This window comes from Pleurodeles waltl, chromosome 2_2, assembly GCF_031143425.1.
Source record: "Pleurodeles waltl isolate 20211129_DDA chromosome 2_2, aPleWal1.hap1.20221129, whole genome shotgun sequence".
NCBI lineage: Eukaryota > Metazoa > Chordata > Amphibia > Caudata > Salamandridae > Pleurodeles > Pleurodeles waltl.
The window spans coordinates 161,004,107-161,022,017 of record NC_090439.1 but is presented as its reverse complement, the minus strand read 5'-3'; the positions used below and the strand labels follow the sequence as shown (position 1 = coordinate 161,022,017).

The following is a 17,911-nucleotide window of genomic DNA, read 5'->3' as shown; positions in this document are numbered from 1 at the left end:
ACAGATAACAGCTTGGCTCACGTTAAACACAGTGGCTCAACATCTTCACCCAATGAACCCACTGGCTTCAGCACACATATTCCATATATGACGGAGGTAAAAAGAAACCAGGTAAGGAAGCCTGTGCAGACTGGACCAGGAGGGAGCTGATAGGTCACCCCTCCTAAAAGGTACACGTAAACCTGAATAAAGAATTAAAGCTGGTACCACTGCTGTGAGTTTGCTGCAGCCTGGGTAGAGAGGGCAGTAGACACTCTTTAAAAAAGGAGTGCACTATGCATGCCCCCTCGAACTCTGAGCCAAGCTCTAGGGTCTCAATTCATGTAAACAGGGGGAGACCCTCTGTTGACAGACGTGATTGTTATATTCACTGAGGTAGAGATCAAGAAAACCTACAGTACTTTCAAGTGACTTGCTAGGAGATCAAAGTAGGGCACGGAAGCAGTGCTCCACAGAGCCATGCAGAAGGGTTCCTGTCCTGTCATCATTAACTTTGTAATCTGTTTAGCTGGAATAGTCTCCCTTTCGACATGTACACTACTACAGGTTCAGCAGTAGTACACCTAGAGTTAAAAGCATGAGCACTTTAGTAACAGTGGTCAAGAAAGAAGTTAATTAGCAAGTTGTGAGTCAACCAATTTGGAGCTTAAGTCAATTGGGTAGATTTATCTCGAAATTCTTGCACGAAAGATGTGATCCACCTCTGTGCTGGAGGCAAACGTTTTTGCCCAGCCAAACAAAGAGTGCAAAATTGGTGGTGCTTCTAGAGAAAAGAGACTCTGTACTCTACTCCCTTAGTTCTAGCTAGTTTACCAAGAAGTACTGTAGTGTGGTCAGTTTTATGTATCCTTTGCGCGTTAGCTTCAGGCTTTAGGCCTTTGTGCACTTTGCCCTGGATGTATTTTATTCCTTTGCTCGTAGCTTAGAGCCTCTGTGCACTTTGCTCTAAATGTTTTTTATTCGACTTCGTACTGTTATTTTTCAAATAACCATTTCTACGGTCTTGTTTTATTTTTTATATCACACTGTTTAGCCTACTTCAGCACTGGAGTTTTCAATAACACATTCTTGTTCACTCTGTGCTTCAGTCAAGGATACAGTCTGGTACATTGCCAATAGACGTGGTAGGAGTTTAGTCTTTGGCATCCTTGCGTAGGGACATTTTGTGATCACACAGACATGTTAGTTATAAAAACTCTTCCTTGTCCCAATACACGCAAGAGGGAGATTCCGACCAGGGAATCACAACTAGACGCTGACTGCCTCGTTGCAGATGCTGAACCAGATCACAGGCCTTTGCTCAGGTATGAGGGTTGATGGCTTCCCAGGGAATCTGAAAGGCAAGTTAGAAGCTTAACATGCTGTGCTCAAAATAGAACTAGCTGACAGAGAGTAGAAATTATTAACACCATGATAGCGTTATTCTTATGTTTCACTCTCCTCGTGACTTTCAATCCTACTGTGTTGTATGGTTCTGGTTATTGCGGCTCACGCCTTATTATGTAAAATGCAGTCGTTTTATTAAAACAATCTATAAAACTCAAACTGCCTTTGTCATTTGTATATGAGATCATACTATAAATGAGAGAGCTGGTTTGGATTTGAGTGACCACGACTTCCCTGAGAAGTTCTAAAGATGTCATGCGCTCGGCTGCCCAATCATCTTTTCCCCTTGGAAGAGATGAGGCACTGCTAGATAGCCGGAGCAAAACCGGATTTGGGGTGACAGTGGTCCTTCCGAGTGGGTAAGACTTAGTCCCCCACACTAGGAACAACCCTGCTACCTAGAAATCCAGTAGTCTCATTTAGGTAATGAGAGCCCATGCGACAGTACAGTGGTATGTAACCTAACTGCAACTTTCCCCACTTGAATTTGTTAATTGAGTACAAGATGCTCTCTCTGAGTCAAATCCTGTTGGCAGGCAGTGCGGGCGTTTGTGTGGAGTCTCTGGACCTCAGATGGAACAGCACTTCCTCACTGGAACAACCCAGAGGATCCAGCTCCCATCATTCACCTCCGAACCCAAGGACATTGCCTGGGATGTCCCTTAGGGCTCAGCCCCAGGCTCAACGCATTTCTATGACCCTGCTGGCCCACATTGTTAAATCCCATGGCCTCAACATAATTTCCTATGCAGATGACACCCAACTCATCCTCTCACTCCCTGATGATCCCCATCACCACCAGAATCAGCTTCCACTGATGCATGACAAGCATTGCTGACTGGATGAAGAACTGCCTGGAAGTACTGGTCTTCGGCAACAGTAGCAACACATGGAACAACTCCTGGTGGCCAGCAGACCAAAACCTGCACCCACTCCCTCCGACCAAGCCAGTAACCCCAGAGTAATCCTAGACAACAACCTCACCATGAAATCTCAGATCAATGCAATGTCCTCCTCCTGCTTCCTCACTCTACGCATGGTACCTAAGTGACTGCACACAAGACGCACCATGACTCAGGCCCTCATCACCAGCCGACTGGACTATGGCAGCGCACTCTACGTAGGAATCCCTGCACACTTCCTACAGAGACTTCAGATTATTCAAAACACTGCAACCTTCCTCCTTCTCCCATGTCAGAGCAAAGAACTGGGACAGTCTCCCCATACAACTTCGGACCATCACCTCACTTCATGATTTCTGACGGACCCTCAAGATCTGGTTGTTTGTTTAAGGCTCTGATCTGTGTAAAAGCCTGGATACCCTTTTGGGTGATTAGCCATGCTGTATAAATCTGGATTTGGACCCCCAGGAGTCCTCCACCCCCACAGATGTTAATACAGTTCACATTGGAGCCGAAGCACTATCATTTCACAGTTATGCATTTTTGCCTGAAACCGTACCACATGTTTTTATGAATGTTCTGGCAGTTGTAACAGCCTCGCTGTGGAGGTTAGGAGTCCATGTGTGTCTTTACTTCTGGTGACCGCAGGAGCCTCTCGCAGGGTCTCCAGCGCTGTTTACAAAATATTTTTGCCACTACTCTTCTCCACTTTACAATCAACACCCAGGAATCCCCTCTTAAACTTAAACTGAATGCACTGTTTATGCTGGCTGTGCTGGACACCACCATAGGAAGTATTTCTTATCCTCTGGGATTTTTGTTTTTTTGGGGGAGGGGTCTAAACGTTTGTGACTTGGATACAGATGGCTTTTCTACAAGTCCTGAGCCTACTGAGTGAGATGGACTTGTGCATCCTTTAGATATCTTACTTCAGATGTTAACTGAGAGCCTTTTTAGTAGGGCTTGATAAAGCAGTGTCTCCGCCACTGTTGAGCCTGGTGGCTTAGTTTCAGATTTTCAAGTCACTCACTGATGGATGTTTACCTTCGACCTGGTGGGGGGTTCTTTCAACCCTTTACCTTGGGACACCCATCTTGAAGATAGCACAGAGCATTTGGTCCACGTCCGAGCAGCGCCTTCCCATAGATTTGCTGTGGTTGCCGGTGATCTACCTTGACATGAAACCCTCATCTTTATTTCAGAGAGCACCATTCAGGTTCTGTTTGGCAACACCATCATTATGCTGGATCAACAGAGGGAGGTGTGGATTTGTGGACCCTGTTTTGAAAGGCAATGGAGTATTTTCAGCTGATTTAAGTCATACCTATCCCTTACTCATATGCAGCCCCTATTGTTGACTGTGCTCCCTCCTTCATGGAATTCTGCCTTCCAACCTCCTGTTTTTCCATTTTTCTAGAGGGTTATGTTCGCAATATGCTATATAATACAGACATGTGACTGTTCACTTATGTTATGTATTTTTTTTTTGTTGCTTTTAAATTTCTATTAGACCTTTGTTACAGAATGTCTGATTTGGGCGATGTACTCTCTTTTAAGCTTAGAACCTTATTGGATTGTGTAAAATGTTTAATATATTTACTGAGTCCTGCTCTGTATGCACCATCGCTCCTTCCACTCCTCAACGCTTTGCCTTGGGAAAGTTGAGCTTTACAAAAAAAGGACGCGTAGTGTCTCATTTCAAGATTCTCTGCCGGGTATCTCCATATTTGTTGCCCTGAAGATGTATAAAGCATCAGAGTGAGATTTTATTTTATTATTAGACATTCCATAGGGTAGAGCCCAAGACTGAAAGTTCATTTAGACACCAGTGCTTCCTGGCATACTCCTTATGTACTGTTTTATGTCGCCCGGCTGGGCTGCATAACAATAATTTTAAAAAGCTGGAATTGCTAGGTCACCTCATTTGTTCCAAGACCACCCTCAGCTACTTACAGTGTGTCTCTCTAATTTGCTCTGTACAATGTGGTTATGTTAACTGATGTTGCACTAGAAAGACTCTGAAATACTAGAGGTGAGGAAGATTTATTTTAAAGGCAGCAACTCTTCCTAACCATGATGGTGTCTGATCTTAACATATCTTAACACTCCTCCTGATCTCATTCAAAAGAGCTGGGTAAGTGTGCCCCAAAAAGGTATCTATCGTCCTGTTAGGGGCATTTCTTGATGTATGATTAATTGATTTAGTCAATGACCAGAAAAACAGCTTGAGCCAAATCCCCAATTTCTTGAAAGTGGTGTTTTGTGCTTTGAATTTGTCCATATTGACCTTTCGTGTTGGCACTCATTGATAATACCCCAGAGCTAGTTGTATGTTTATTATTTTTTTTAAGTTGGATAGCCCCGCTTTTGTCCACAGTAGCCCTAATGTGTTGGGTTAAATCTGGCCTCTTTTCTCACCCTTCCACTGGCCATCTTTCTAGCATAGGGAGTAATGTAACATTCCATTACTTTATCCATAAAATTAGGTCCAAAACTCTTGTGCACTATAGTTTATAACAACAAGCGTTGGCAAACGCATTAGGTTTTGCGTATGTGATTACTAATATATTTTTTTGTAAAAATAAAAATGTACGCCTATTGTTAATGAGGCATTATTCCTAGACTGATGGATGGAGCAATGGAACAGTGAATAAGAGTGAGTGGCTGATTGTGAAAGATAGGTGATGGGCTAGTGAAGGAATCAATGGCTAAAACTGTAAATTGATACATGTATATACCGATGGGGGATGGTGGATGTATGCAAATGTGGATGAATAAAGGGTGGATGGGATACTTGAGGGATGGATGTGTAAACTGATACGTGAAAGGACGAGTGAATGAAAGCACGATAAAAGGGTATAGGAAGCTCTTCTAGGGAGTGTTTGACTCTTTCCTTGATGCTATTTAAGATATGGTTCAAGGTGGGAGCTATTTTAATGTTATTCCTGCTGCCTTGTTTTTTCATCTATTAAATGCTGTCAATCAAGGTGTGCTATCCTGCATTCCTGGCTTTTCAAAAGTAGACTGATATGTTTGAATTTGTTTTTCTTTAAGTTTTGTGAATCTTTGTATTAAGATCAACTAGAATTTGCACAGATACGCAGATCTATAAATATATACTAGAATAGAGCAATCTAAAAGAGTATTTACTATTTACAAAGAGATTAATAAAGGAAGATACAAAAACACTTTAATGACACCACCTTTTTCACTGGGATAAAATCTGTGAAATGCAAACTATTCTGAGCGGGGTAAAAAAGTGCTGCTTTTCTGCATTAAAGTCACTGCCGGCTGTGAAGCACGCTCCCTTCTTAAGTGGGGCAGGAACACGAAGAAGCAGAGCATGGCACAAGCGATGACTCCATGCAGCACTCCTATGTCCATGACGGCCACCATCAACCCTGAGACCACCTGCAGTGACTCCACGGACACCAGCAGCACCACATTGTTCAGACACGAGTCAGCCGTCACAGCTGGAGTCAGGAGAGAACAAGCCGTGCTCGCCTAGGCTCCCTCTGAGGGGATGATCCCCATATTTGACCAGGCTGATTGCTGTACCCCCATCTGGCTTGTGGATTCTTCATTTAAACAAAGTATACGCGGTGCATCTGTAACAGACGTTTTGCTACCTAGTAGCTGCCGAGTTAATTACAAAGCATTGAAAGTTTCTGAAGTGCCACTCTGGCAACTTTACTCTGAACAACTCTGGGAGGGATACGATGGGTACAGCTGCTAGGGATTATGGGGCATTGGGTTTTTAGTAGTCTTCCGTTGAAAGAAACGCTGCAAAATATTCCAACCCTTGGCAAAACAAGCATAGGTTACCACGCATTGTAGATCACTTAATATTGGTTATTTTTGTGTTTTTGTTTGGTTCACGGTGCGTTCAAAAGGGTGACGTTTTACGTGGACAGAGAAGTGCTCACTACATATCCCGGCCGTGCATAGGTTCAGCTATGAGCGAGACTTGAAAGCATAGATTAGCTGACCTGTTTACAGCTTGGTAGAGTTGTCAAGTTTTAACAAATGGCAAGTAGGTTGGTGCAGGGCTACACTGCCTTCTGCACTTCGGGATTGTACTTGTTCCACTGCGTGTGTGACTGGAAACCCACAGGCATCTTTGCTATTGTTTAAAGAGTTTAAGAAACTTGATAACAGTACCATGTATTTAGCGAAACCTCTGACTAGAACTGAAGACATTAACTCTGCAGTGCGCACTTCTTTTTAAGTCCCAGATGTTTGTTTTTCGGTTAGGCAGAAGCAGTCTCTTTGGGGTGGCTTTGAAATATGTCACTGCAGCGTCTTGTTACAGGAGGCAACAGATTTGTGATGCTAATGCTTGTAACCATTAGCAAGAAGCAACCTCGCATGACTAGCATGTGGCACTTTGTCTTTGCTTATTTACCCAGAATCGACTCACTACTAGGATCTGTGAAATGAGGGCAAGTATTGTGAAAACGAGTAGTGTTGGCTACACAGGCGGTCTCATGCGAGGCATCTCGCTCAGAATAGGAATTTGAATTTAGATAAATACCGGCTGCACAAGAAATGCGGGTTCATTGGGATTCAGTGAGTGGGTTTGGATGCTGAAGTCCAGCTGGCATTTAATCTAGTAGTGTGGGTGTTTGGGTTTAGGGTGGGGTGGGGCTTAGGGGTGAAAGCTATAGCACAGAGTGAAAAAGAAACGAGCAATGAAAGATACCGGATCAGACAGCCAACACAAAGTTTTGAGTAACCAATTAAACCTTCTAACAGAAATTTCATTTCTTGAAAAACAAGCACAACACAAGTGCTGTTTAGGCAAAAACTAAAAAAAAAAAAAAAAAAAAAAAAACTTCCACTAAAGCCGATGAAAACAACGCTTGGGACATTGCAAGAGAAACATGAGTAACAACCGAAAATAGTGTGCTATAGCCAATAGAAACGGAGGAAAACTTAGTGCCAAGCATGCAAACCCATAAAAAGTGAGGGCAAATGTGTGCCCCTTGTAAAATGTATTTTAACAATAGATTTCACTAGCAGAACGCAAGCAAAACCTAAAAATCCTTAATCCAATGATCCAACTGCATCTAAAGATGAAAGTACCATATTGTCATTGAAATCTATTGTGTTTTTTTTGTTCCTGCTTTGTATATTGTGTGCCAAAACTGGCTCACCAGTGTGAGCTAGGTGTGGCATTGCCACCTCAGTGTTAATTAAGATATGGGCCTTTGAGAAGCAGATAGAGCTGCATCCTTATTTGATTTGGGAATTGCTGGGGTATTCGCTCTCAACTTAGATTTTCTTATTGTTCCTTTTTCATTTAGCTGTTTAATATATATCAATATATTGTTTGCCGTAGTGGCCTCCATTGATTTTTTTTTTTTTTTTTTTTTTTTTAATAAATAAATTAAATGTTCTAACCAAACGTCGGTTAAATTTCTCTCATCATATATGGCCTCATGATATAATTGTTTTCTAATTGTTGAAACAAGGACATTTTATTAATTTTCCCTGGAACTGTATTCCTTCTTCCCCTTTGGCTTACCTTCTTGGAGAGTAAGTTTGCTTTGCCTTGAGCTTTTGTGCCAGAAATTGTACCTGCCTTATTGTTTCAGTCATATTCTGTTTTATCGGTAAACAGTGTGTTTAACTTGCCTAGTGAAGTCCTCATATTTGCCGGTTTTTATGGGCTGTCTTTCTTGTGTGGTGTTTCTGTTTTCGGGGTGTTAAACTTTTTTTTTTTTTATACTGTTCCAAGATGTCTGCCCACTGCAGGCATGGCTTGATAAATGTTCTTACACTGTAAGAAAATAGATTCAAACATAATCACCACAAATACACGCACATTTGTAGTATTGTTGTTTGAATACATTTTCTATTTTAAGAAAATATGTTCAAAAATGACCTCCATGGATGAATGCGGAGCCACGGTGACCATCCGTGAAGGTATTTTTGTAAAGCAGAAAAATATTTATTAAAATATGACTGCAGCGAATGTCTGCATATCTACAGTGACCATCTTTGAATTTATTTTTCTGAAAGCAATAGAAATTCAATTTAAATATGGATGCTGCACATGCACTGAGGTCATAGCATTAGCACAGCCAGCAGATTTCACTGGCAAAGAGCCATTGGTTTTTTCACTGCTTGTTTCTGGTAACAAGCTTATTTTTTATCTCTACCAAATAAATAAATGCTACAGATACTACTTGGAGAATAGACGATAGAAAATGTGGTAATGCAAATAGTTGCTGCTATAAGTCAGTGAATCTAAATGTATTTGGATTCTTTGAGGTTATACACTAACATCATTTATGCTCTTCTAGTTCCAGAGCCAGTACAGAGGCCACATGAAGGCCCAGGAGAGATGGGTAAGCCAGTCGTCATCCCCAAAGAGGACCAAGAGAAGATGAAAGAAATGTTTAAAATCAATCAGTTCAATTTAATGGCCAGTGAGATGATTGCGCTCAACAGATCTTTACCTGATGTCAGGTTAGAAGGGTAAGTGCATTGCATTGTAATTTCTCTTGAAAGCCAGATTTAATTTAAAAGAGAACTATGTTGAAAGCTTTGACTTACAAGTGTCCATTCCTGCAAAAGATATTGGTTACCGGTGGAGACGCTCGAGCGAGGACACGAAAGCATTAAGTCGAGTTGCTCGGTCCTTAGAGCTTTCACCTTAATTATGTTAGAGGAGTTTGTAGGACTTATGTTCGTTTGCCAATTGTGATTGTTAAGAAGACGTTTCCTGGAAGGAATTGAAAAGTGAATGAAATCCCAAAGCTTTGCAAAATTTCTACTTAGATGTGTATCGAAATGGATGTGCGCATTAACTATTTCAGAATTTTGCGAACCTGCGGCTTTTAAGTTATACCTTGTTTTCAGTCGCACGAAAAGGCCTAGTGCACGTTTTGGTCACGGACACGTGGGGTTGTTTTGGTCTGACACCTACAGAGCGGTTACCACATACTTTTTTATTTTAGTTTGTACTGCTTAAAAGATGTTAAATTATGCAGTGCACACTCTTGATTACGCACAGGCGATCAATATCTCAAGGGCCTAATGGGTATTTAAAAGGAAGCATCAACAAGCGTTTACACTCTAATTCCCGATTCTTTTGGCTTTGGAGTCAGGACAGCAGTCTGAATGCTGACATGGAGAGACCAACAGCAAGGGCAGCCGTCAAGTAAGGAAGTGAGTAGAAGGGTAGAATTGATTTGAGTTGGGAGCTCAAGATTGTCAGCTTTGACAAAGCCGACAGTTTTGGGTTTTGTATAGGGAAAATTGGTTTCTTATGTTTTTTTTTTCTTTATTTAAAAAACGCTTAGAGCACGAGAGCAGCCCAGACGTCACTCACAAGTAAAACAAGTTGCGCGGACAGCGTCAGAGCACAACAGGCACAGGTGGTGTTGAAGATTTCCTAGCACACAACAGGCAGTAACGGTGACGGCTTCCTTATTTACAGATTGGTTTCTCTCCATTCAGCAACAGTGCAAGCTCAACCATTAAGAATGGGTACTCAAAATTACCAGAACTGGGGCAAGGTTTCTTACACATATACTTACGCACAACGGTCAAAGCGCATAGGGGAGCTGTCATGCTGCATTTGACGGCGGGTGTGTGTGGTTTGGGGGGGGGGGGGGGGTGGAGGGGGTCAACGTGTGGTTAATAATACAAAATATTCCGTAAATGTTTTTGGACTTTGATCCTTCAGGTAGCTACTTATAAAGTAACGTGCAACTTAAATGAAAAAAAGTTGTTACTCATACTGAATGGATCTGCAGATATCACTATTATGTTACTTGAAGTATGGAATACTACCGCAGGAGATACCTCTCTAGCAGTTAAGTGGGGTTGACTCTTGCCCAGGCTTTCTAACAGTTACTATGTTGAATATGTGACACATAATCCTACCTGGTAAACCTGACTTTCATTTCCGATCATATATTCTTGGCTGTGTTCGCTTGGTAATTTCAAAGCCTGAAATGCAGGCTACATTTAGAAAGATGTTTGGTGTAGAAACACGCATCAAGCATAGAAACTCGGCCGAAAGTGTGATTATCCAAAGTCCACCACAAGAACGTCTCAGTACCCAAATTTACAACATACCTGTGAACATTGCTAACAGAAGAATGTTAAATAGTGATAATCTTTGAGCAAATATTTGGCAACAGTGCATGGAAAAACAACTCCGATAAAACTTGTCTGACGTTTTTGTTGATGGCATGAAGAGTGTATTTCATTGGAATGCTGGTGTTAGTCAAGGGACCATGGAGAAATAAATTTTGCGAGACTGCTTTGTAGCAGCATTAGAAACTTATGGAAGAAAAAAATGGTCAGTGCATTAAACTGGCTTACTAGCAGGAGTGCTGAAATTGGAAATGGATTTAAAACACGTTTTGGAAAAATGGGAGTAATCTTTGTGAAGCAAAAAAGTGTGAGATGTTAGAGTGTGCTGTAGGGAAGCGCGTACAATAGACTTGACATTCATAGTCACAGCCTCATTTAATTTTCACTTGATGTGCACTGGTTCTTCTTATTAAGAAACAGGTACTCCAAGATAGTAAATACCTACACCTAGTATTTACAAATCAAGCTTTGCCATGCCTACTAACACTCTTTTTCCCACCCTCATGAGACATAGATAAAGTCTTGTGCTCTAACCCTGTTGGTCTTTGTCCTCCTAGAAGTCCTCCCTGCTGTCCACGTTTCTGTTCTTTCCACACACTGTTCTTTAGTTCTGGGAATACTGTCTCCTTCCTCAGAGTAGCTCTCTGCTATGACCCAGTTTCTATTGCTCAATGCACCCTTATTTATAACTGCCATTCTCTGAATCAACTTAATGGCACCTCCTGCCCGCTCTTCTTTCCTTACATATTTATTTAATTTTACTCTCTTGCCTACCTGTTCATCAGATGCCGCAGGTTAATCACCCGTAAAATGCTTTTACGGTGACCAGTCATGACTCGGACCCACATTTACTAAGGTATGCCCTGGTGCGATGCAATGCATTTTAGCACTGTGCACATACGTCTTTAAAATAGTAGAAACATTAATACTACCTTTAGTGTTGTGTTGAGTTGCTTGACCACCTAATCAGCTCTTTGATAAATGTTGTCTCAGTTGCATAGCAAAATCCACTCCATTTAAACTACTTCTGCCTCATTTCTTTTATCCTGTCTATATCCTTCCAGTTTCTAGGTTCTTCTTTTTCATCTCTCCTGCTTCCCCTCCTCTAAATGTTTTGAGGGCATCTTTTGATTGATCAAAGAGGTATTTAAAAAAGTAACATACAATCTTAGAACACCATTTTTTTTGTTTTTAATTTTTTTAAAAACTTTAAAGCACTATTGTTTATTATCCTTACTCTCTCTTGGCCCCTTCCTTGGTCTTGCAGTGGCTCTCTGGTATTTTCACTGAGTCTTTCTTTCCAGATGAGGTAATAGTGACTAATGCACACTTTCAGGGCTTGCAAAAATGATTGAGAATAGGATGTCTTTGAAGATTTGAGTGGGACAGGGATCTGATGGTGAGCTGGTTGGGCAGCACCCCTTGACCAATTCCTCGAAATGGGTCTCAAGACGTTGATAAGGCAACAGGGTCCAAAGTCTGTTGCATGTAGTTCTCTTTATCGTGGTCTGAGTAGGCTGGATGTCAGGCGTATTGTTCCTGATGTACTTTTTATGCATCTTTATTTTGAAGCTAGGTGGTTTACAGTGGCATTACAGAAAGTGTGAGAAGCGGCTCTATTGGATGATGCACGTTGTGTTGTGGAATTCTACGAGTTTCCTATGAAGTTCTTAGATTTGGCATTTAGCCATGGAGATCTGGTTGGAGATGAGGTTTGTAACAATGGCTGTTAAATTTCATTTACTAACACAGGAGTGCACGGATTTCTGTCCTCTATATGCGTGTGTGTTAAAGATTCATAGGTTTCTTGAAAAGAAAGAGCTTGAATACTTTGGGAAGCCAGTCATAAAACGGCTTCACTTTGTTTGGTATGAGGGTAGGGGATGGCTTGGCACAAAGATGCAAGCCCAGTACGAATAGGTTGAATTTGTTCCATTATCTGTAAGTGGCCGTGTTAACCTAAAGAGCAGTTGCAAGCAAGTGGAACAGGTTATGTACATCTTGTGATCAATGTAACTCATATGTTTATAACAATATGTTTGCTTGAATCTGCATACAATCACAATTTTGATCATAATCAAGAAGTCACTAACTCAACACAGCTAGCTATTAAAGTTATCTTTAAGCTCTTTCATCAGTGATCTTTCATCATCCACATTAACCAAATCTGAACCTTTCACCACTGAACGTATTTCCTCAGAACTGTTATCCGTTTTTGTCTGCCTCTCATTTTGATCTCTGCCATGCTACCTTACTGAAAACCATATCTCACCAGGTTAGCCTCTTCCTTGCAGAATTATGTAGTTTGTCATTTTCGTCTGCTACTGTCCCTCATGCATCATCTCTGGGCCTATTGGCCTTGGCATTTATTGGCCCATGGCTCCACTTCCTTTAGCTACTAAAGTGACCAGGTTTCTAGTAAACAATCCACATTTTTTCTTTGTGGTTACCCATAACGTTCTGTACTCAAAGCAAGTTGGTTTTCACCACCAGCATAGTAACGAATCAGTTCAGGTTGTTGCTCTAATTGGCTTGAATCAGTGGAGTGGATTTTAATAAAATATCTGCTTGTCCATGGGACAGGCTGCATTATTAATCTACTTGTCTGTTTAAAAAAAAAAAAAAAAAAAAACTTGTCCCTTTAGTACAATGTAGTGTGGCGACAAATTATGACAGTAGCCTCTTTGTGTAAGAGCTCAGAATATAGCCTCTCTGATTATGCCAGGGCTAAAACTATATTAGGGCTTGAAAACTAGCAATTTCTTATTATGTCACCTTTCTGCAGATCTATATACTGAGGCTGGAGGAAGCAATAAGCAGTAGTTCCAGTGTTGGTATGCTTTCGAGTCTGTGCAAACCTACCGACTTACATATTTTAAGGATTTTGAACAACTCTGCTCCAATCTTTTCCCATACAGAGAAAGGTTGGACATTTACTGCTGACAGGGGCAGAAGTGGAAGTTCTTGCAGGGCTGAGGAAAAAGTGAGTGGAGGGAAAATGAACTTGTAAATGCTCAATAGATTTTCACATAAGTGAAAACCTGCAGATGTATATTTGCTCTTGCTACAATACAATTAACAAATATTTTCTAGAAGTATGATTTTCTGGTCTACTTCAGTAAATTCTTGAGTTAATGAAAGCCAAAGTTCTGCATTAATGCAAAGACAAGTACAATTGGTGCGCTTTCTTTAAGTCTTAAGAATTCGGCCCCTGATTCGTTCTGCCATTAATCAACACCACCTATTTTTATTGTCCAAATTTCTTTATTGAGGAATTTTAATGTGGAAAAAGGAGAAGAGAAAGAACAAAACTGAGAGGGGTGATGCAGCACCGAACAGTCCCCCAAGGATAAATGGGCAACAAGCCATCTCCCCCTTTAGTCCCCTCCTCCAACCCCCCCTCCCGAGGAGTGCAAGCTTGTAGTCACGCTGCAGGACAAAGAATAGGATCTTTAGCACAACCACCCACCTGTCCGCGCATCACAGAGTCTCCTTTTCTTGTAGACTGAGAAGTCGCGGATATCTAGGACATGTCAATTCTCTGAATTCCCAGAGAGCAAGTTCAAGAAGGGGTGCCATAGCTCCCTATAGGAGCCCCCATATGACATAAGCGATAAAGTGAGCTTTTCCTTCCCCTGGATCGACCAAACTCTATGTAGCCATCCAGGCTGCGTCAGGATCTGAGGTGTTCCCCAGTGAGACAATATATTTTGAAGGACTGCCCCCAATGCAAGACCGATCTGCCATCCCGCAAGGATTTGATGGGGAATGTCAGGGGATTTGGGAGGCCTAATAGAATGTATGCCGGGAAGCGTGGGAGTTGGGTGTTCATGTGGGTGTCAATGTCATGTAGGTCCGCCTCGGGCATTCCCATAAAATGTGGGTCAAAGGGCCTATGCCATTGCACCCCCTCCAACAAAGAGGTGATCAGGAGTGGTCCATCTGATGGAGTCTGGCTGGGTGAGATACCAGTAAGTGGCAATCTTTATTACAGTCTCTGTGCTGGTAGCACAGCACGCTGTATGGTGTGCCCTATAGTAAATCGCCTCCGAATCCCCAGATGTCAAAGGTCTTCCCAGTTCTGTCTCCCAAAGAGCCTGACTTGGTATTTTAGGAATCCGGACTGCCTGCTGGAGCAAGTCATATAGTTCCAATTCGATGTGTTTGTCTGCTTTCTTGGTCAGAAGCCATCTTTAATATTGTGTGAGGGGACGGCTTGCCTTCTCCCTTATTGAGGGGTTTGACACCCAGTGGTGAATCTGGAGGTAACACATTCTCGCTGGCTCCGGGAGGGACTGGGACCGTCAAAGGGTTTCGAAAGAGACTATTCCCAAATGTCCGATGGAGCAGCGGCAGGGGGTCGTCTAATCCCAGTAGGCACTGCAGTCCAGGCCCGGGGAGAAATCTGGGTTCCCCACAGTAGGTGTCAGGGGGGGAGGCGAAGGAGGTCAAACCGTTCAGTCCGGGCCGTCTGGTCCCACACCCTCATTGTGGCTGTGGTGAAGGACAAATACAATCCCCAGTGCCTATGGCAGCGCAGTCGGAATGGAATACTCCACAAGGAAGCGCCCGCCTCTGCGCAGTCCATGAACAGCCAGCGCTTGTCCGATTCTGGTCTGGACCACTCCACCATGTACCTTATCTGTGTAGCACTGTAGTATTGCAGAACTTCGGGGATTCCCAGGCCTTCCCTGTGTGGGGATTGACACACCAGGAAACTGTCCATTCTGGGTTTCTTAACACCCCCGCCCCCATGTGATTAATTTCACCCTGTAGTGCCTATTGGGTGCTGGGAGGAGGCTCGGCCGATAGTGCCTGAAAGAGAAAGAGTGCCCTGGGGAGGACTGACATTTTAATGGCAGCTATTCTACCAATCCACAAAATGAGATGTCTCCATTTTGCCAGGTCAGCCTTGACACTTCGCAAGAGGAGCTGGTAGTTCCTCGATGCGGTTTCAGATACTGTTCTAGCTATCTGGATGTCCAGATATGGGATAGAGTCCCCCTGCCACCGAAATGGAAAGCGCTGTGCTAGTTCATTCACCGCCTCCCTCGGGAGTGTAAGATTGAGCGCCTGGGATTTTGATAGGTTTACCCGGAAACCTGACACCGCCCAAAGGCCCCCACCTCCTCCAGGAAGTCCAGAAGGGCCTTTTAACAGGTCGAGTGTCACCACAACATTGTCTGCGTAATGCCCAATGGTGTACTATTCCCTGCCAAATACAAACCTTGTGATTTCTGGTCTATCCCTCACTCTCTGTGCAGAGGGTTCCATATTTAGGGCAAAGAGTAGGGGGGGGGCAGAGGTCACCCCTGGCGGGGTCCCGCGACCCACCGAGGAGGGGGTAGATGTCACCCCGTTAACTCTAACAGAGGCCTTCGGTTGGCTGTAGGCACTCGCTATCCAGGCCCAAAACTGAGCCCCAAGGCCAAATGTTTGAGTGTTGTGTGGAGATGTAGCCATTGGACACGATCAAACTCCTTCTCGGCATCTATACTGAGCAACATTAGTTTCCACCCAGCACGCTGTGTCTTGTCTATTGTGTGCTGCAGCCGCTTGGTGGTGTCTCCACTGTCGGTTCGGGATGAAGCCCGCCTGGTCCTGATCCACCAATCCAGGCATCAGTGGATTCAGGCGGGCCACAAGGATGCCCATAAGCAGCTTGACGTCTACATTTAGCAATGATATAGGTCTGTAGGAACCACACTCAGTCGGGTCCTTCCCGGGTTTCGGGATGACTACTGTCTGCATCCAGCATAGATGGTGGTATTTCCCTCGGGCCCGTGATGTTGTTAGTTGGGCCAGGATCAGTGCCAGGCTACTACAGAATGTTTTGCAGAAGGAGCTGGGGAAACTGTCTGGTCTCTGAGACTTCGAAGCTTCCAGTCGGCTATTGCAGAGATGACCTCTTCTAACCTGATGGGGGTCTCAAGTGGGGCCACCTCTGCGGGGGTGTCAATTTAGTCGTGTGGGCCTGTTCAATATAATGGAGTGAGTGGTCGGGTCAGCCCGGTGGGGTGAGTAAAGGGCTTGGTAGAAGCTACGAAAGGGCAAGGCTATCTGTATCGCTCGTTACTAATGATCCCTCTGGAAGCCTAACTGCTGTGACTGCCGCCAGCTGCCACTGAGCCCTAAGTCTGGCAGCCAGAAGGCTGCTGCATCTGTTGCCGAAGTCGGAGAGCTGCGTATTCCGCCATGTCTATGTCAAGCCAGTTGCATCCGAGCTGCATTGAGTGGTCTCCAAACCCTCGTGCCAGCGGTTCTTTTTATGTATCCTTTCAAGCTCCGTCCCCTGCCGCTATAGGTGTGCCCTTTTCTCGCGCCTTTTCCTCTGGCTGCTTTCTCCAGGCCCCCACGCGGCCCAGTGCGTTGTTTGATTGGGGGGCCCTCTTTCTTCATTTGCTAGGGCCCGAGGGCAGCCCAAGCCCAATCTCCGATGGTGTCCGTGGGGCCGCTTTCACCTACCAGCCAGACAGGTGGCCCCCATTACCTGTCGGCCCGCCACCACGTCCCTTCTGGGTTCTTCGGTCTGATGCTGCTCCCAGCACACCAGGCAGCCTCTTCGGTGGTGGACCCAGGCTGCTCCGACCTCATCCCAGACATCTGGGGCACTGGAAGCCAAGTCCAAGGACCCCCCTCCTCCCCGCCGTCCGCCTCACCTTCGTCCTGAGCTGGCGAGCGGGCAGCGATTTAGTCCACATTCGCCTCGAAGTCCTGGCGTGGGCGTGCGCCCTCTCCACCACACATGGCGCTTCAGCCGCTCGGACCGGCCATGCTGTCTCTCTGGCCGGACGTGTGCCTCCGCCGATGCTCCCCCCTGTTCTGGGAGCTAGCAAACTCGGGCCGCTGATACCCATAGCCTCTCTAGCGGTCCTAGGGTGCCGCCATCCTGTATCGCCCTGGGTCCATGGGGCGCACGATTCATTCACCTAAGCCAAGCAGGACCAGCCTCATACACACTCGTGGCTGGCGGAGTGTGTCCTGGGTGCTGTGGATGCTGTGGCTGTGCTGATGTCGCCCCACTGGGCCAGCAGGTGAGGTATACCCTGAGGGAGGGGACGGAGAGGTACGACCTGCCCGCCACCACCTATTTTTATTAAAAAAAAAGAAAAGTATTTTTCTCTTTCAATCCATCTATTGGCTGGCTTTATTTGTAAGTGATAGCATCCCGCTCTTCCAGAAGGAGCATACTGGCACACCAAGTAGTTTTGTTAAGTGCCAGGAACTACTGTGACAATGTGTTTTTCAGACCAAAAAATATTTTTGCTGTTTGCCAAATACTGAGGGTCCAGAAGCTCCCACAACAACAGTTTTACAAAAGCCTTGTCAAAACAAGATACCCATTGACAAAATCAAAAGACTGACCACCAGTGTTGGACCTATTGACTTTGCTAGGTCGGGTTTATTTTCATGTTTACCATAATCTTGTTGAAACACTGACTTTGCGTTATGAATATTTTTAGAAAATACTAGCATGCATCAACACATGTTTACTAAATGAGGCTTAAAAA

General features: G+C 44.1%; 1 protein-coding gene across 2 annotated transcripts in view; it reads left to right on the top strand.

The window, feature by feature from the left end:
• GALNT1 (polypeptide N-acetylgalactosaminyltransferase 1) overlaps positions 1 to 17,911 on the top strand; it is a 684,180-nt gene that overhangs the window by 175,707 nt on the left and 490,562 nt on the right. For both annotated transcript variants that reach the window (XM_069219558.1, XM_069219557.1), the window contains exon 3: positions 8,597 to 8,771. In XM_069219558.1, the coding sequence (XP_069075659.1) occupies positions 8,597 to 8,771 (175 nt within the window). The remainder of the gene's footprint in view (positions 1 to 8,596; positions 8,772 to 17,911) is intronic.